The sequence below is a fragment of the Eufriesea mexicana genome, unplaced genomic scaffold (assembly GCF_001483705.2).
Source record: "Eufriesea mexicana isolate 0111107269 unplaced genomic scaffold, ASM148370v2 scaffold265, whole genome shotgun sequence".
In the NCBI taxonomy this organism is placed as follows: Eukaryota; Metazoa; Arthropoda; class Insecta; order Hymenoptera; family Apidae; genus Eufriesea; species Eufriesea mexicana.
In genome coordinates, this window is record NW_016908444.1 from 1,135,056 (window position 1) to 1,156,015 (window position 20,960).

The following is a 20,960-nucleotide window of genomic DNA, read 5'->3' on the forward strand; positions in this document are numbered from 1 at the left end:
TCGGATTTTTTCGTCTAACAGCGAAGACCAGAATTTTCTCTAACGGGATAGATTACTTTTCTTCGGTTTCGAGTGTGCGTTTTCCTAAAATAGTGCCGAATGTGTCAGTGGCTGTCAAATCGTGCTGCGCAATAGACTTTTTTGCATTCCATCTTCAAAATTAGGCTTTCGAATTCGGATTTTTTCGTCTAACAGCGTAGAGCAGAGTTTCCTCTAACGGGATTGATTACTTTTTTTCGGTTTTGAGCGTGCGTTTTCCTAAAATAGTGCCGAATGTGTCAGTGGCTGTGAAATGCTGCTGCGCAATAGACTTTTTTGGATTGCATCTTCAAAATTAGGCTTTCGAATTCGTATTTTTTCGCCTAACAACGTAGAGCAGAATTTTCTCTAACGGGATTGATTACTTTTTTTCGGTTTCGAGCGTGCGTGTTCCTAAAATAGTGCCGAAAGTGTCAGTGGTTGTCAAATTCGTGCTGCGCAATAGATCTTTTTGGATTCTATCATCAAGATTAGGCTTTCGAATTCGGATTTTTTCGTCTAACAGCGTAGAGCAGAGTTTCCTCTAACGGGATTAATTACTTTTCTTCGGTTTCAAGCGTGCGTTTTCCTAAAATAGTGCCGAATGTGTCAGTGGCTGTCAAATCGTGCTGCGCAATAGACTTTTTTGCATTCCATCTTCAAAATTAGGCTTTCGAATTCGGATTTTTTCGTCTAACAGCGTAGAGCAGAGTTTTCTGTAACGGGATTGATTACTTTTTTTCGGTTTTGAGCGTGCGTTTTCCTAAAATAGTGCCGAATGTGTCAGTGGCTGTGAAATGCTGCTGCGCAATAGACTTTTTTGGATTGCATCTTCAAAATTAGGCTTTCGAATTCGTATTTTTTCGCCTAACAACGTAGAGCAGAATTTTCTCTAACGGGATTGATTACTTTTTTTCGGTTTCGGGCGTGCGTGTTCCTAAAATAGTGCCGAAAGTGTCAGTGGTTGTCAAATCGTGCTGCGCAATAGACCTTTTTGGATTCTATCATCAAAATTAGGCTTTTGAATTTTGATTTTTTCGTCTAACAGCATAGAGCAGAATTTTCTGTAACGGGATTGATTACTTTTTTTCGGTTTTTGGGCGTGCGTTTTCCTAAAATAGTGCCAAATGTGTCAATGGCTGTCAAATCGTGATGCGCAATAGACTTTTTTGGATTCTATCTTGAAGCTTGTCGATGAAACTTGTAGATGAGGTAAATTTAATGTTTATAAGAAAATATATCAAGAATTGATATAAATATAATATTCCCCCTTTTTTGTAGAATGGTAGGCCACTGTGTATTCCAAAACTGATAAAAGCTGAATTACTGACCAATCCATTTTCTGATATTATACCAAGAATAATAGTACAGGAAAGTGAAGAAGTAAAGGACAGTTCAAAAACTATAACAGCAGTAGTAAAGTAAAGATCATATATGTTTGTAGCATTTATCCATGATAGTATTATTCTTTGTAATGAAAAATTTTGTTACAGAAATTTCAATCTTTTATCATTTGGCGAAAAAGCAGAGGAAGATGAAGAAGAATTTGCGATATTAAATTAAAAGTCTAGTGGTAAGAGCAAATCAACTCATGATTATTTAACTGATCCAAAATTTAGCTCATAATCTGCTGTTGAACCTCCTGGACCTCCAAATAAAAAAAGGAAAGAAGACCATATTAGTGATTGAAAATTATTGGGGAATAATTGGGAAATTAACAAATTATGCAATTTCTGCGGTTAATCTATGAATTTTTATAACTGTATCGCATAGCTGGCTCCTTGCGCAACATTCTCATACAATTTTTGCACATAATTTGATGCTAATTAGTTTATTATTATTACTTACTTGACGACGTACATGATTGGATAACAACGATCGGCAGGATGGTCCAACAAAATAATTAATTATGAACAAAATTAGAAGTAAAATAAGAACAAGAATGATATGAGAATGTTCATAAGGATATTGTTTTTATAATGTGTGCATATAATTTGTAAATTAATTGCACAGAAGATTGTAATTAATGAAAAACTAATAGTATTATCAGCATGAATTCGAACATTTTGAGTTATAATTACACATATAATATTATACGTAAATTATAATACTCATCCTTAGTAACAAATTATTAATATTAATAAATTGTTCATAACGTAAATTTATAATACAAGTTAAAACATTAAGGAATTACTGGCCATTACTTGAACTTGGAACGAATTTGTGTCAAAATGTAACTATAATTTGCAAAAAGTTTATAAATTAATACACTTATTGTTTATAACAAATTGATATTGTTAATAACAAATTACTCGCAACGTATATTAACGATAAAAGTAAAAAAGTTAATAAATTATTAGCTACAACTTAAAGAAACGACGTATTTGTGTTAAAATGTATTCTTACTTACCAAAAGTTAATAAATTAATAAATTTATTGTTAATAACAAATTAAAATGATTGATAACAAATAGTTTGCAACGTATATTAACGATAAAAGTCAAAAAAGTTAATAAATTATTAGTTATTACAGCAGAAAAGTAACTTTTAAAGGAATCGGTAAAGTTCGGAAATTTTCGCCGATCCTCGGCCGGCCGCCGCTATATAAGGGGCCCGCGAGAATGTACGAGCCATTTGTCCGTTCACCTTCGAGAGGTCCGCGTTAATATTTTTTCGGTGGGGAAGGGGTTCCGAAAGTGAGGTTGTAGTTATCGGTGGTGGTTGACTAAACCTTTGGTTAGTCGATAGCCACTGTACACTACACTCACACCCCAACCTCTTAAATAATTTAATAATAATTCTTTCTTTCAGGTACTAATTATTTTTTGTTTCAGGTTTTAATTATCTTTTTTCTTTCAGATTCTATTTCTTTTATTCTAGATTTCATTGTTTGTGCATTCGAATATTTTGTACAATATTCGAATGCTTCGTCGTTGGTTTATTTGTATATCATCGTTGGCTTGATCAATGGCTATTCAATGGCCATTGTCTACTCTCTTGAATAATTTAATAATAATTCCTTCTTTCAGGTACTAATTATTTTTTCTTTCAGGTTTTAATTATCTTTCTTCTTTCAGATATTATTTCTTTCATTCTAGTTTTCATTGTTTGTGCATTCGAGTATTTCGTACAATATTCGAATGCTTCGTCGTTGGTTTATTTGTATTGTATATCATCGTTGGCTAGATCAATGGCTATTCAGTGGCCATTGTCCACTCTCTTAAATAATTTAACAATAATTTCTTCTTGCAGATTTTATTTTTTTCATTCTATGTGTCTTTGTTTCAGCATTCGAGTATTTCGTATAATATTCGAATGCTTCGTCGTTGGTTTACTTATGTCTCATCGTTGGCTAAATCTTTCCTTTCACAAATTTTACGACTTCCGTTCGATTTGTTTTCGTTAGAGCGTTCGAGTATTTCGTATAATACTCGAGCGCTTCCTCGTTGGTATGTTTATATCTCACCGTTGGAATGTTTCTGTCTCGTAGTTATGTTGCTCAGGTCTCGTCGTTGGCTTGCTCGTTCCATTTGGTTATTATCCTTGATGGTTTCCTCGTACTAATCCCTTTCCTTTCAGCTACATATTAACAATAATATATTCTGTTTTAGCTTTTAGGTTTCTCAAGATTCTGTTTGCGACACATCAATGAACGATGCGTGCGTTTACTTTTAAGTAATCATAAGATAGATCCATAGACTAAGTATCATGTGCGCGCTGTCTGTACAAAGGTAAGCTACCTAATTTGGAGCGAAATTTATAAATTCTCTATCATTTTCTTATCCCCCTCGTTTAGCAAATAGAACATAATTGTTCTCGCGATAATCGCGATCGTTCGTAAGTACCGACTAGCCTACGCGACGTGCTCTCGTGTACTCGATAAGTACATGCTTCGTAAGTCATCCTCACGACTCGTCTCCGACACTCATTTCCAGTCACTGTCAATCTCGTCATGCATCGGGTTCCAGGGTGACCCCCTCGGATCAGTGCGTCTTCTGACCTCGACGGGGCGGTCCGCTGCCTAAGTCGTACGCGACTGGGGCTCGGGCACATGCTGGCTGACGGACTAGTACCATCTACGGTTAGACCACAGGGATGATTAAGTTCTACCCCGTGTGGCTGGGATGCGAAGTGTCTGTCTTGGCCGGCAACCGCCCAGCAGGGCCCTCGCGTTGACACTAGAAGTTTCATTGGTTCAGGGACTATCCTTGGTCCACGTGTAAGTCTTGGCGAGTGCGACAGTGACTGGAATTGAGCTAGGCCCGATCGGGAGGGTGCCGAGGTATGAAGTTATCTCTGTACACGGGAGTACATCGCCTAGGCTAGTCGGTCTTTCGAATAATCGCGAACTCGTTCGGGCGCGTCGCGATTTTCTATTAGCTCGCGTGTTTGATATTTCATTCCCTATTTTTATGGGAACTTGAAAATATCTTAGCGTTGCGACAGTAGAGTTTCAGTATACCGAACCGAAACCCCTTTTGTAAGACACGAAATATAATAAAGTGTCAGTAGAGTTATTTTAACTTCATTCGCTCCAAGTTAGATTAGGGTGCTTTTGATACAGGTAGCGCCAGCAGGCTGCGCCACTAGGGCGCATGTCGGGTCTCGATGCGTAGCCACCTCCACGTGGTGAGACCTGGTAATTGGTATCGTTTCCCAAAAAACAATTTTTGGGAAACGATACCAAGCTAAGAGCTACGCACAAAGCTTAAGATATGTCCTATCTCTTGTAAATTTTCAATGTTCTCTTCGAACTTTGAAAGTTAAGAGTGGGAAATATCTGTTAAAGTAACAAGTAAAGTAAGAAGAATGAATAAAGTAAGGTAAGTAAGGTATGTAATGAAAGTAAGGTAAGTAAGGTAAGTAAGGTAAGTTAAATAATTAAAATCTTCTGCAATGAGTGGTCTATGATGTGTAGTATATATATTCACGCAAACGCTGCGAAATTTATCTCGATAGAATTCTTGGAAAGTGACGTCATTTCCGAGAATCGGTCGATAAACGACCTCCTATTATGTTATGCTATCCTAATACAGAATCGTAAAATCGGCCGAAAATTTTACGGTAGGATGAAGTAGTATTATCCACAGAATTCTTAGAAGTGATGACATTTCTTAAAACTGTTCTGGCGAACGACCTCCTGCCACGTCATGTTCTCCTGATACAAAATCGCGAAATCGGCCAGAAAGTTTTCCCCGAGACAGCAAAAGAATTGTCCCAAGATCGACCTCCTTTCGTGTTATGTTCTCCTAACACAAAATCCCAAAATCGGCTGAAAATTATACTCACAGGCTGCAAAAGTATTGTCCAGTGAATTCTTGGAAATGACGTCATTTCTTGGAACTGTGAGCGACCTTCTTTCATGTTATGTTCGCCTAATACAAAATCGCAAAATTGGCAGAAAGTTTCGTACCAACCATCTATGATTTTGGACTTGGAGATCAGGAAAGTAACAGGAACACAGAATACTCGAGGAGGTCGATATGAAAAATCAAGAAACAACGGTCAGCGCCATCTATGATTTTGGACCGTCACACAAGCTGCTAGTCCAAAGTCATAGATGTCACTGACTATTGTGTCTTGATTTATCATGTATACCTCCTCAAGCATTCTGTGATCCTGTTATTTTCCTGAGCTTCCAGTCCAAAATCATAGATGGTTGGTACGAAACTTTCTGCCAATTTTGCGATTTTGCGCTTCATTTACCATTTTGCAATGGAAAATTAAGATATTACTTAATCGTTGTGATTAATTTACGAACTTTTATTACTGCATCGCAAAACTGGAACTGTCGCCAACCTATACAACTTGAAATTATCTATCGTTTTCCAAAGAATAATTTCTGGAAAATGATTCCAAGCTATAAGATATAAAATAGACTGAGATTGTCTTCAAGGTAGCCTTTAGTTTTTCTGCGCAAAGTATCATCGATTACACGATTAACGAGCTCGTCGGTAAGTCAGAAAAACAAATTTTTGTACAAATTAAAAAGAAATCTTTATACTTTGGCCAACTTTTCGGGGGTATTCGCTGCTAATCGTCAGGTCAAAACGTTTACGAGAACGAACCGGTGTTTATCTCGGACACTCGATGTTCGTTCGTACCTAGGAAACGGGATGCGTATTAAACCCGAGCTATTTGCAACGGTAAGAAGCAGCGTCGGACTTGGCCACTGTTACCGCGAGAATAACCGCTCCGCGTTAGCCGTAAACCACGAACGACACGGCGAAGTTTAGATACCGATCGATAGATCGTATCACGGCACGCGTAAAAACATCGAATTCGATTCCACGACTAGACCGCAAGAAGCCGAAGAAGAAGAGAAACGAGAAACAAAGGTCTAGGAGGAGGACCGCAAGCGTGGATGGATACGCGAGCAGAGGCGAGCGAGAGGGACAGGAGAACATAGAGAGAGAGCGAGAGAGAGAGTGGAAAGGGTTGGAACACGACGAAGCACAGGGTAACGTCCGTTGCAGAACAGCCTCTGCCTGTCCCTCTGAACCCCTCATCTGGCTCCGGTGCAAAAGCATTGTGTCAGGACGTAACAACTCGCGATAGTACGACGCAGCTTCCCATGGGGCACCATTATCCTGATTTAGCGGCACATGGCTACGACTCTATTTCCTACGCGCTTCCCGGCAATACGCTCTCCTTTGTCCAGTTGAGCTTTATTTGCGCGGAAAAGGGAGAAAACGTGGTCGGGCCAGCGAATTGACGCGTTTCAGTGCGCCCCCCTGGCACCCCTTTGCTCGGCCCCTTCCCTATCCTGTTCGTTCCAACGCGATTACGTGACACGAAGACGCGGCATTGTACTCTTTGACGAGAGAACGAACGCTCCGGGATCGGGGTTCGATCGTCTCTCCCACCTAACGAGGACACCCGCTTTCGAATCTCGCGCGAATACCCCGTGTCGGTGGTCCTCGAGTGGAGCAGCGGGGGAGGCAAAGTTCCCGGGACATAGACGCGTAAACGGGATGCTCCGCGACATCTCGCGTCGCGATGCAATTAATGTCGCGAAGAGACGTACTCGTGACGATGTTCAACTCGAGAGTGGCTCGACGAGCTTGGTATATTTATGAATAACTTGGAGCGTTCCACCAGCCGAGTGCGTCTTGAATGGGCGCTGCTCGATGACTGATTGCGTTCCTCAATGACTCCGTGGTCCCCACGGCGTCCAACAATGGCGCGCGTCCTGGCCGCGGTGTTTCCACGAGCGCTTCGCGATAAATCTAATATTACCTCGTTGGTACTCGAACGCGAGGACCAACCGAGGAAATACTCGCTCGAAAAGTTGGGCCCGATGTCATCTTGGTACTTGGCAAGCGAGCGGGTTTCGATTTCTTCGGTCGAAAATTGCCACGAGGCTAACGAGGATCGACCGAACGACGAGCAAACCGGACCAGAGAGCAGACAGGGCCTTGGTCTGGTCCGGACACTCTCGATGGCGCGGCTCCAAGAATCCCGTTCCTCGACGTGGTCCATCAGCTGACCCGGTGAGCGGGATTCGAGAACCGGAGGATTTCCTTTCGGTCGTGGGGTGGAAAGTTTGACCGGTATGGCGAAGAGGCGACGAAATGCCGGTGGTCGGTCGATAAACGCGTAAGGGAGAGTAAAAGCCAGTGAAACGGGGGGGCGAGGAGGGGGCATAGACCGAAAACCAGTGGCGCGAACCGCCGGAAACCGAAACGAAAATACACAGAACCGTTCGGTGTGCAGCGACGTTTATATTTGTCAAAGGATATAAAAGCTAAATATTAATCACCAGGGGTGTACTCCTCCGGCCGGCGTCGATAAATATCGCGACCGCGGGAAATTAATACGCAACGTAGTTGCACTGTTTGAAACGAGTATTTACGCGGCCGGAGAGCTCGTGCGGCCTGCACGAGGAGAGGCGTAGAGAGGAAGATGAAAACACGGAGCGCGCGAGAGTGAGAATGAGAGGGTACGGGAGGGTACCGGAGAGAGTATGAGAGAGTACACCGGGCGGATTACGGGCTGCAGTAGACGCGAATTACGGGGGGGCTCGTTAAATAGCTCGCAACCGTAGCGAAGCTGGACCGCGAATAAAGACGCGACATCGCCTCCTTATTATTCCTGTTCCGCGTGTACACGCGTGCGTAGAAATCTGCGGCTGGTGGCTCGCTCCGGAGGGGTTGCACCGGGTTATTATTAGGGATTCGAGGTATTAAGCGTACTTTGGGGTATCGATCTTCTTATTCGGCCACCCTGCGTCATACTTAAATACAATCTTTCGGGAGCTGTGTAATCCTCTTAGCGAAGTATTCCTGTGCCTGCCACTACGCGGATCCCGATAGCGCGTGCCATTGTTTCTTATCTCGGCTGATTACGATGCTCGTGCATACGTACCGGGCACGGTTCGCGGGAGGTAAATGGAAAACGCGGGTACACGTTCTAACGAGATATTTTGACCGTGATTTAATCCTCTTACCGAAATGTTCGCAATTAGCTGCCTCGTGTTTCCTCCGTTCCATCTTTGTTTCCGATTAGGGATCTATTACCCGCGAATCGCTCGATCGCGATGGTTTCAACGGGGGGATAACAGGATGGAAAATAATTAAAGAGACGGAGAACTCGTTGGGGCGTAGGGGGTCCTCCCTCACGATTGTTGAAATTGACTGGTCGCAGGTATCATCGTGTTGCAGAGGATAGTAAGTTGCAGAGTGCTAGGAAGGACGAAAGGAAAAGAAAGGGATGCGTTTCGTCCCGAGCCTGTTGGTAGACTCATCGGTAAGGCTGCCTTAGCAGGCCAATTTAACACTTTGATTGCCACGTTGGTCATATATAACACTTAGGCGCCAGGGTGGGCATTGGTGACCGGAGCACTTGAACTACAGTTGTAAAAATTGAAAGAAAATTGATAGTTAATTAGAAGATACTTTGAAATATATAGTGCCCCATCGAACAATTAAAAATTTTTATTAGAGCATCGATTAAAAAAATATCAGAACAAATTTTGCATCTATTGGGGTGCACTTCCGTGGCGTCCTGAGCGAAACACGTGATTTCGGCATGGCAGTCAAAGGGTTAACATACGTTCAATGCGTATATCAGAAACTAGATACAATAATATACATATAATAAAAACGAAAACGTACAAAAGAGTAACCAATGGAAACTTAGACTATGACATCGATGGCTCCAGCGTGAAGCACTCGCGATATAAAATCAAACTTAATTGCCCTAGCAGGCCTTGCCTTAGAGACGAGGATACTATTGGAAGGTCTGGGAAGTTACATGTATAGGAAGCGAAGGTTTTCCGAGGACTTGCGACAAAGTCCTCGAACCTCCTTGAAGTTGGAATCCATCTAGTGGCGAGGGCGAGAATGATGGTCGCTATAGGGGAACCCTTTGCACCTCGATTTCGACGATACCTTGATATTTCGCGAGACCATCGAAGATTTACGATCGTATCCTATCTACTGATCAGATAAGACCCAACGAAGGGTGCAGAAAGTGGAAGAGAATATACCTGAAATTATTTTCCACGATTGCCTCAAGATTGTCACTGGACCCTGGGATTACTTCTCGTGAAATTTCCTTCGCGAAGGATACCACGTGGTCATTGTAAAAGTGGGCACCGCGCAGGACATAGCGTGACTGCTTATTAGGGTGATAACCTGTCGCACCAGCAGACCATGCGGAGGAAAGGGTGTAACTTGGAAATCGCGCCGAGTGTTACGCATCGATTTCGACGAGGCATCGTGTCTTATATACGTACATATATCGAATATGCTGCGGGAAGGTCGGCGCCATATGGGTTATAACAGGGGGTCGTCTACGATGCTAACTTTTCGCTTCGACGAAGCACGTGTCAGCCACGATGCATTCTCCCAAGTGTTTCGTTAATTTTCTACCCTTGGAATAATTCTCTCTTCGCGTCTATCGATATCGCATGGGTCGCGCGTAGAAGATACCAGAAGGTACCAGACGATTGCACCAGACGATTAACGATCTCGCTGGTTATTAATTCCCAAACACAATGACGATCGACGCGTGCGATTAAAATTCGATTCGCTAAATTTTCATCCCCCCGGTTAATTCGGAATTCCTGTCGCCGACATATTCCCGGGATGAATCGACTTTTTCAGAAGCACGCGAGACCGAGGAAGGCCGCAAACGGTGCTTGATTAGCAATTAATACGCGGATAGCCCATCGATCTATCGATTAACGAAACCGATTTAATCAGCGCCCCGGAACACGACTGACCAGTCCTATTAATTAGCGGAATAATCGGATCACAGGGAATTACGTGTTAACCGTTCTCCTCCCGGCCTGTATTACTTTCGATAATAGGCTCCATTACCGTCTGTGCTACTGATCCGTTACTAATGTCAGCAAGTCCGGCACCGACTGTCGTTCGAGAACAACGCAACACGAGGCGGAGGGTGAGAGACCCAGCAGGTCCGGGCTCGTGCAGCTACGGAAATTAATTCACCGATAAGTCGCGTGTGACGCGATCGAATTAATTTGCGGCGTTCGTACAGCATCGGATTAATTATCATCGCGGCAAGCGCCGTCTCATTGGCGCCGTCCATCTCTCGTTTCGCCTCCAAATTCCGCCCACTGATTCACCCCGCGATATTCCCAATCGTTCCACTCTCGTTACCCGGTTCACTCCCGCAATTTCCCAACGACCTCGCCTCTGCTATTCCTCCCTCAGGGGCGTCCTCTCCCTTGCGAGTTAATCTTTCCTCGAATTATCGTCGTTTATAAAATATCACCGTCGTTTGTCTCCGTCCCACGAACGGGACACGGTTAAGGGAAAAAATCGCAGCGTTGATTTAACGACAGAGGAAAGCAAGCAAGAGAAAAGCAAAAGCTTGGCAGTTCGGAAAATACGTCGGAGAAGTATAACGCTCGTGGTCGCGACGAGGTCTTCCGCTTATTACCCCTCTCTTGGTTGGTCTGGGCTCCGACACTTTCGGATCGTCCCGTTCGCGTCGTCTGTCCTGCTCGAGTGTCTCGAAAGAGAGCCGTCCCCCGGCAGGGCTTTGATTAAAGTCACGGTTTCAACGACTCCTTTGACGTTCGACAAAGTTTCCCGAGGCAGAGAAATTCGGTGGATCGCTCGACGACTTCTCGGGGATTTTTTGCATAGAAAGGAAAGCGAACGGGAAGCGAGAACTCACCGTAGAACCAGCACTGCTTCTCGCCGAAACGGGGCCTGAGGAACGTGTACTGAGGTTGAGGCGGAAGATGATCCAGAAGGGCGGCCAACCCGGCGACCAGGAGGGGGCCACCCCAGGCGTAGCAGGCGTACACTCGCAGTCGGAGGGTCTCTTGGCCTTTCTCCAAGCTCGCTGGTCTCAGGTCTCTGCAAGAAAAGGAAAAAGAACGGTCAGCGGGGGCGCGCGGAAGCCACGAAACACGAGATCGTCCTGTGCACTTAAACGGAACGCGAACAATAAAACACTCGGCAATCCCGCGCTACAGTTTCGCGTGGCGGGAGAAGAGGAGAGAGAGAGAAAGAGGGAGAGAGAGTTCCATTAGAACCGGTGGAAGTAAAGGTTTCGCGGAACGCTCTTTCGGAAGACCGATAGCCTGGCGTTTTGCGTAATCAGTGGTGAGGGGCAGGAGGAAAACTTGCGAAACGATAATGCGAAATGACGATACTTTGGAAATTCGATTCGTCTATTTCGTGAGTACGCATCGCGAATAATACCTGTTGAAAGACGACGTTACCGATATACAGTTAGCGAAAAAGGTATTCATACACCAATAGGTGCTCTAAGTACTTTGAATGGCGTTAACTTTCTCTGGAGAACGTTAATTTAACAAGGAAGAAAATTGACACAGCTTTTAAACGATACACTGATGGCGTCGTTGCCCTTGCGTTGATATAATCGATTTCTCGGTTATCGATCTTGTTGGGATTTCGGGAAGGGAATCAAAGCGTTTAGCGTGCAGGGAAATAACCGTATTCTGCTGCACAGCAATAGATGTATAAAATTTAATACAGGCGAAATATATACACTTTATGCGAATGTAAAAACAGAGCTTTAAACACGCCCCTATGGATCACAATATTTTAAAAACGTTCTGCACTGGTCCGGATTAGAGACTGACTCTTGCAAGAGACAGCAGGCCCTTTTAACCCTTTGCGCTCGAGAGGTGCCTCTAGGTCACCATTTGATAAAATTTCGAAGCTCGATATTAATAAATATATCAAATTTAAAATAATCTAACAGTGTGCGAGGTATCTATGTGTTAATTATTATACGATTTCTTATTTACTGCTCGAAAAATATCATCAGCCTTATGGAAGAAAATTTTTCAACTCGTACCCCTCTTTAGTCAAAAAATCGTCGAGCGCAAAGGATTAAATTCAAAATCCAACCCCCTGATGCCTGCATAGTATCGAAGATCTTTAAAGTCTAAGGTCGGTATTGTCCTGCAACCTCTAAAGGACTTGTCACCATCGTTGCACGAGCATAGTTACTTTACAACAGATTTTGCCAAGAGTATCCATATAAATTGCATCATATCCTTTATTTTGCTTATTCTTAATTGAAATTACCGTCTCTCGCTGAATACGCGAAGCACCATGTTCGTTTTCTAAGCTTTCGATCTATAACGATACCCAATTCGTCGGATAGTTGAAAAGATTGCAATTGAAACGCAGTTTCGGATCAGCGATGGAAGGCAATACGCGTTCGATCTTCGATCCGTATTGCGCACCCTCTCCTTCGGCGGGAGAACCGTCATCGAAATAGATTTATCGTCGCAACGGGCACTCGTTCGACAAAGGGTTCCGACAAAGGTAATCTACATGCGTTTCAACGAGCGCAAACAAGCCTCTAGAGAGGTAAACGGAGCAATCGACGGAACGGAAGGGTGAAAAACTACCGGTGCGACGCGCGCGTCGATGGGGTGACGGGCGAAACAATTACCTTAGATGCAATTAATGCATAGTCCGCATTCCTGGCCTATCGGGTGCAGGCACCGGAACCCTTTTTCATCTTTTTCGGGCAAAGGGTTGCAGAGCGGAACGCGCGAGTTTCGCGCGGAGTTTGCTCGGAAAGTTTCGCGGCCATTAGCATGCCCTGACGGGGGACCGTGTTCCCGGTGTTATTATGCAATTCACAGAGGGCCGTGTGTCCCACCGGGCACCGTCCAACTTCGACAGATCGCCGTTGCTCCGTTTCGTTCGCTAAACTGCCTCCTCCTAAGCAGTCGACAATTACGAACTGCACTCGGGTTGCGCAACCGACGCGGCGGTCGAGGGTTTGCACGAAGCGAAATTTCGCAGCCATCGCGGAGCCAGCCGAAAAGCGCGCGATATGAAACGCAATAAGGAGGTAGAGGGCGCAGCTGGCAGGGGTCCAGGGAAAAATGAAAGTCGACGGAATGATGAGACGCGCAATAAAAAGGACGTCGGTTGGTAGCAGAGGACGGCTAGAGTCCGAGAATGACGGTCGTTTGCACATCTGCCGTGCCACTTTCCTTCTCCCTTTTCCTCCGTGCTTGCCAGTTGCACCCTTGCCCGGTTTGCAGTCCACGAATTCGCGTGACGAAAGAGCAAACGCTGGATCGGGGTGAACGGATAACCGGGTCGTTAACGTTTCAAACTTTTAATTCCGATTGCCCGTAATTATTCCGAGTCCCGTTGCGCGACGCGGTTAATCGTTCATCGCGGAAACGTCGAACGGTATAATCGAGTCGCGAGTTTCCTCTTTGGTTTCTTTGCCATTGGCACGGATGACGCGTCCACGCTTTGGATCTCGATGAAACGTAACGGGAAAGGAGTGGAACTGGGATCACCGCGAAAGGCAGTCGGAAGCGTTAAAACGCGAAGCGGCGACTCGGTCACCGCGACGAGAGGAGTAATTATAGGAGCTGGTAGAGATAACAGGCGTACTCGCGAGTTTATCGATGCCACCAGGTGGCGCTTATTAACGGGACTTGGAAATAATTGAATTTCGACACGCGACCACGGTATCCTGAGCTATACGGTCGAAACGACGAGGCTCCGTCATTGTCTGGCTAGTTTAACGTCGCTATAACAACAATCCCCTGCAAACGTTGGCAGGGGTTAGCCCGACGCGGGGCTTTAACGCGGAGGGTTGTTACTCGTAAATCGCACCCTATTCGAAGCGACATTACTGCGGATATGGCAAATGTCGGGCGTAACGACGCGACTCTATTGTCAAAAAGTGAAAATTCAAATAAAACGGGACGGGACAAGCGGAACGCGCTGCTCTGGCGCCAGTCGGACTGCGCGTCCATTCGATTACGTACGGGTTATCCCTGCGCCTCTGCTGGCTCTCGATCCGCGAGCGTTTCTCCATCGGACGACGAGGCAACTTAATTGCTCGTGCTCGTTAACGTAACGTAATATCGGCTGGCGACGGTAGTCGTAAGTTTAATTCGCTACCGTGTCCAGCGAGCGGCGAGATGGAATCGCGTTCTTTCGCTAATTACCCGCGCGATTATTCCCCTTAATCGCCGGCTCGATTACACCGCCGTGGACGTCGTAAAGCGTCCTTTGGCGCGGGGATACCGGTAACGCCTCGCGAGCCGTCCTGCGAAAGGACGAGCGCAAAGACGAGCGAGAAGACGAGCGAGAGACGGCGGAGATATTAATTCCCGGTGGCAGGGCTCATTTCCGGGAACGCTAATTAGCCATCACCGCGGTCGTTGCGCGCGATTAGTTGCTCCTCGTCCGGTCGGAAGAGAAAGTTTCTCGCATCGGAAGAAGAGGGTAGTCGGTTTTCGCGTCTCGCTTCGATGTCGCAACGGCGCCGCGATAATTTTCCACCCCCGGTTGGCGGTGTCCCGTTGAAAATGGAGGGAAGTGGCGCGCGAACCGTTGCCAGGGATCCTCCGAGGGGAAAGACGTATTAAATATCGCCGTGGAGAAAATTAGGGAGCTGTTACGTGCCGGTAGGCACAGCGTCCTTCTTTTCTCCGGTTTCTTCCGCCCTTACGCGTGTGCGGCAAATATTTTCGCGCACCCCCGCCGCGTTTCCGGTTACGACGCAGGCGGCTGGTGGCGGAGAGTATCGGTGCCTCGGCGTATGGCGCAGGCAATTTGCGAACGACGACAACGTCTTCCGTGACAAAGAGGATTATTGCGCGGCTCTTCTTCCCGCTCCCGGGAGTATAACCCATTGTCGGAGGACGGAAGAGATAAAGGTTATTTTTGTAATAATGGATTCGCCGGTGGAAGGGTTTTCTATTGGAACCGGACGAACGGCCTTCGTCCCCGCTCTACCTACTTCGTTCCTCTCGATGAAATATACGTATTCTATTATCGCAGCGCGAGCACGCGAGACGCGGGGAAGGAAGACGGCGGAGCGTTCGGGCTTAATCCTGACAAAGGACTCGTCGGAATAGCTTCTTTTAATTGTATCCTGTCACCGCGGCTATTTATCGTTCGTATTTGCGAAGGGAAAAAAAGGGGAAGGCCGGTCGTAAAGGGCAGCGGTGCCATTAAGCCTTTGTGCGCGAATCGTCTTTGCCTCGTGGCCGTAGTTAAACCGTCGACGGCTTAAAGTTATTAAAAGTATCCGAGAGATCGGCGGAGACGTACGCGCCTCGGCGCGGCGCGCGGAGAGAAGAGGACCAAGAGTCACGGTGGCTCGTCTCGCCGCTTTGCGCCATTGAAACCTCGTTTCTCCGACTGGTTGTCCGCCACGGCGACAGCTTTATTTCTGCCGGATAAAAGTGGCGGCAAAAAAATTCGTAGAATTACAAACGTCTCGGTTTTTGTCGCGCGTTCACCGGCTGTCGCGAGTTCTTGTATCTGCGGAGCACACGCCGCGGACTTTATACGCGGCCGGCGTAAACGTCGCCGACTGTCTCCGAGGCCGGAACGCGGCAGCTCTATATTTATCTGTCCGATATGGTAATTATACGGACGGCAATTAGCGGCGGTGGCAGTTAGAGGTAGAGACCGCCGCTTGGCAGACGGTATCACGCCACGACTCGCGGAGGATACGGAACGGGAAGGAGAGAGGTCGTTACACGAAGCCGCGATGGACGACCGAGATATTATTTATCTTGCTCGTAGCTCGCGTAAACGCGGAAAGAAAAGAGTCACGGTTCCCGAGGAAAACTTGGTCCACGGCTTTACGACCCACCTTTATGGACCTGCTCCTTACGGTTACGAGGATACGGGTACTGCAAATGTCCGCGATTCTCCAACCTGTCCGCTCCGCGAGTCGATAATCGCGAGGACTCTGATACCGCGGCTATGGCAATTTCGAATTTAAATCGAACAACCTCGAATTAAAGGCAAACGAACTTTTAATTACCCGTGGCTGACCTTGAGACGACTACTTTCGAGGTGCTTCGTACCTGGCTGGACGAGCTTTCGGTACGATCTCGACACGAGGTCGAAACGATTGCAACTGGACGATGCATCGCAGTCGAAGGAAAGGCAAGATATCTTCCGACGACCTCGAGTGACCTCGAAACGATCTCGAACCATCTTCGAGCAATCACGCGTGACGAACTCGAACGATGTTTCGATGATCGCCGAATAACTTTCAGCCATCTTCGCGATAACGTTGTGATGGTTGATTCAGTGACGAGGGGGGTATCGAGTTTTTGTCTACTGTAAAGCGAACAGGAGGATCGCGATCCTCGCGGTAGTCGTCCTTCCTGTTCCATTATCGGACGTCTTCGTCCTTTTCTGTCAGAGAAGACTAATGACTAGATAAGTGACATCGTTAACGACGGAAGAAAAACGGCACGACGGGCAGAGACACGGAATGGTAAATCGCACGACGGGAATTTATGGTTTCCCGCTGCCACGGACAATAAACGCAGCATCGCGATACAAACGTAATCGTTATCGTCTTCCCATCGCTCGTCTTTTCGAACCGGATCACGAGGTCCGCGGCCTCGGGGAGGCCGGACTAATTTTATTCCCGGAGTCGATTCTCGGAGTTTATTCCCGCGACGAACAAGTCGCGGAAGGAGAAAGTTCTCGGAAAGAAGATCAAGAATGATAATCCGCGGTGTCGGGCGGAGTGTGACGCGGAGAATCCGGCAAATGTTGCGTAGGAGAACGATAGTGCCCCGAAAGTTCGTCCCCCTGCGGAACGTATGGAAAGCGAGACCCGCTTTATTGAAAAGTTTCGGGAAGCGCGGTAAGTGCGAGAGAAGTTCTTGTCATCGACCCGCGAGAATTTCTCGCTTCCGAACTGCGCGCCACCCCCGCTCCAATCCTGTCCATTTATCTATCCGCGACGGTTCTATCCGCCCGTTTATCCGGCATCCGGCGACCCGTCGATCCCCATAGCCGCGACCATTCCTTCTCCGTTCTCGATTTATCAACGCTCCCGTATCGAAATCGCGATTACCCGTCACGGATATACGCTCTTACTGTCGCTAATTGGCCAGTTACGCGACCGCGAGCGCGTCGATAATGCATTATTAGAGCTCGACTGATTAGACGCTTATCCGCGGACCAGTTCTACCGGAATTGCGCGTGCACGAGGTTCATCGATCATCCGATTAATCGCGTAACGTCTCCGATTACGATATTATCGAGGGTAAATGATAAGTTGGCTGTCGTACGCGAAACCCTCGCGATTATCGATAATTCCATACGTTTCCGAAGCCAGGCCGCTCGCAATCTACCGCCTCGCGGCCATCGCGTTGTCAAACTCTCGAGAATGAAGACCCCACTGAAAGAATAAGCGGATCGAGAGAAGAACGACGTTAAAGCGAGGCAAGAAAGCGAGTGGAAAGAGAAACTAACGAACGGACGTTAATTAGCCGCAATAACCGACGATAGCGACAATTACAAGGTGGCCTGTCTCTCTCTCTATCTCTGTGTCTCGACTTGGTCGCCAGCAGAGAGGTATCGTCCATGGGAATATAAATTCCCGTGCACGCGCATCGGCAATGGCGGAATTGCTACCCCTCGTTGTCGTGTCGCCGTTTCCGCATTGCCGATATGGTACTTCTGGAATTAGACATCGATTACGAGTGAGAAGATAACGAGCGCGAGTTCGGTACCGTCGACCCCTGGCTCAGAGACTGTCCTTTTCGACCCCTGCTCCGTTTTCACCCCTTCAGCCATCGCGCCCCCTGAACGCGGCACGACGCAGCAATTCAAGGCGAACGGCACATGGAAAACGCGGAGGGCAATGACGTCTGGCTCGCGCAGAATTTTCAATATACCGCCGTTGCGTCGCCGGAGCGATTATGGCAATTAGAGAGGGAAAAGGATGGTCGACAGACGGCGGAAAAGCGCGGGGAAATAATTCATGCCGCACACGTGGCCCTCTCGCACAACATTCCTGGCAAGACTTGGGAAGTTTCCCGATCGGACGAACCCCCTAGACGATGGGAAATCCTGTAACGCGTCTACTTTTCACCCCATCGACATCTCCCGTCGATACTATATACGTTTGGTGAAACGCGAAGTCTTCTTCATATTCATGTACAATTTATCGCGTTTCCCGGAAAGACTTTAGAAATACCGGCCGCGGTAACCTCTGGCGAGCAGTTGGAGCTCTCAGTTGGAATAAGTTAACGCGTTTCGCATCGATCTGTTTTCGCCAACCTCTCCGCTATGGAACAAGGTACACAGATGGGCGAGCCGAGGTACAAGCGAGTGGTTTTGTTTATTCGCGTTTCGAATGTTTCGTTTATGTATCGGGTTTGTTTGTTTGCATCTCGGGTTTATTTACGCACTGGGTTACCTCGTTCGCGCAAATTTGCGGGATTTTTCCACGAAACAGTCGACACTCGTCGAGTACGCGCGGCTAGAGATAGCTGTTGGATGATCAACGGTCCGTTGACTCTTGAAAGGACCTAGCTGATAAAGGCAGGCCAACGACAGAGTTCGAAACATCTTACTCGTTCGTACCCTTCGCTAAGGACTAATGAGGGGAGGGTCATTTTCACCCCTCCAAAAAGTAAGAATATATAAGCACTGTAGGGGGGTCCTCCCCTACGGTTGTAATCGAGCCGTGGCTGGTATCCTCGTGTGGTAGAAGTTCACAATACTCATAATAAAACAAGTTTGTTAAGAATATATATTTAAGAACTCGACAGAGTGGTGGTCACGGCAACAATAATTTTTCTGCGCGGTTTTCCTAGGTCTTTGTAGGTTTTTCTGAGGATAGGGGTGATGATGACCTTAGTCCTAGTCACGGATTGACTAGGATGTTTTCTGGACTTTGGAAATAGTGAGTTAGGGAAGATGATTAAACTATTTTAAACGCGGTGGTTGTGTGTTTTCTGAGTCAGTGGCGGATGGCTATCAGCAATGGTAAATAAGGGCCTCATCGCAATAGAAGGGACGGTAGGAAAAGGAAGAAATGCGTTACATCCTGGGCCTGCTAGTGGACTTATCGGTAAGGCTATCCTAGCAGGCCCTGCCTTAGGTCGGGAAGTTACATGTGCCTATAATTATGAAAGTGGTCTAAGTCATCGACTTAAAAGGAACGATTTTATTACTTATTTCGTGTTACGTTCATTTACGATAAAATATATTTCTTTCCTACAAAACAGTGAAGAGCTAAATCCTTAGATAGAGTTTGTAGCTTTATCGCAATTAATTTTATAATTTATGACGTATTTAACACTAGGTTTCCGGACGCTATCTGCATACGTATTTCTAAGGACACCTGTCAAATTGACAGGCAAAGGAAACCACGCGTCTTTTATTTTTAACGACTAGTTTAATTTAAAAACAATTATATATTATATTAACAGTCTTAATATAAGTTAACTAAGTCTGTTACCATCGTATAATTGGAGCAACCCTTCCGTCAAATGGACGAGTTCCGTAAATCTAGTGTTAAAGGCCGGAGCTTTTAATATTTCAGAAGCAAATATAAGTGACTTGGACCACTTTCATAATCATAAACACATATGTATAATAATTGGAGGTTTTCCGAGTACTTTCTCACAAAACTCTCAAACTCAGAATCCATCTAGTAGCGAGGGTGAGACTGCTGCTCGCTACAGCACCTCGGAAAACTGTATAAAGGCAGTTCTTATTCTTCTCCGCCGATACATAGTTATTATATTTTCTAACGTAGCCGTGTTTCAAAATTCCGAAATACATTACAAAAGATTAATCGTTCCATAACGCTCTGAATCCGGGTTCCAAGATGGCGCGTCTCCGCGCTCGGCGTAAATTCCACCCCCTCTCGCGTTGAATCGAGTTACTTTCGACTGGGATCAGATTACGGTGCCAGGTCTACGTCGCGTCTAACTCGATTACTCTATTTAACGCTATAGATCAAAGGTATCTGTTCCCCGATATCGCGAGGAAGAACGCGTTTATCGCGTACACACGCTTGGGACTGGCGAGCAGACGTTAGGCCCGGGTCTAGGTTAGAGATGCAGGTTAGTCACTCGGCGTGGCAGACACGCTGGAAATTGAAAGTGTCAAGAGCTCTTTTGGTTCGCGCGATAAAGTCGAGCTGTGGCCATCGTACGCGTTATCGTCGAATCGGGGGGCGAAACAGCCACGGTACAGAGAGTTCACGTGTGTCGTTATCGGGTCTCGCGTGCGGCACGAGAGCGAGCTGCTACTCTCGTGGAAACGCTGCCCTCGTCGTTCGCCAGGATCTCGCAATTGGCCAGCAGCAACGAAAAGGAGGAGGTGTGCCGGAACTCGTTGCATCGCGAGGACTTTCATTAGCCGCGAACGAGAGGAACGTTCGATGACTACGAAATTCCACTGAAATTGAAAGAAGCTTGCCTGCGCGAAAATGAACAAAGCACGACCGAAGGTTCGTAGGTGGTGTCTGTAATTTCGCGAGCGGAAGGGACGCGCGAAAGCGTCTGTAATCGAGTCGCCAATTACACTCGTCACGATGCCCCTTAATCGTAACACCTTTCGATAGAGAGCAGCATGATCGATCGGTGAGATCGTATCGCGTCCCGAGAAGCAACCGGAGCGTACATCCGAGAGGAATGCGCGTCCTTGACGTAACTGGTTCGAGGAA

At 46.5% G+C, this 20,960-nt stretch overlaps 1 protein-coding gene across 1 annotated transcript in view; it reads right to left on the minus strand.

Moving 5' to 3' along the window:
• Window positions 1-20,960, minus strand: part of mthl1 (adhesion G-protein coupled receptor methuselah-like 1) — a 146,409-nt gene that overhangs the window by 23,514 nt on the left and 101,935 nt on the right. Inside the window, exon 7 of the mRNA XM_017911509.1 lies at window positions 11,169-11,353. Coding sequence (XP_017766998.1) covers window positions 11,169-11,353 — 185 coding nt within the window. The remainder of the gene's footprint in view (window positions 1-11,168; window positions 11,354-20,960) is intronic.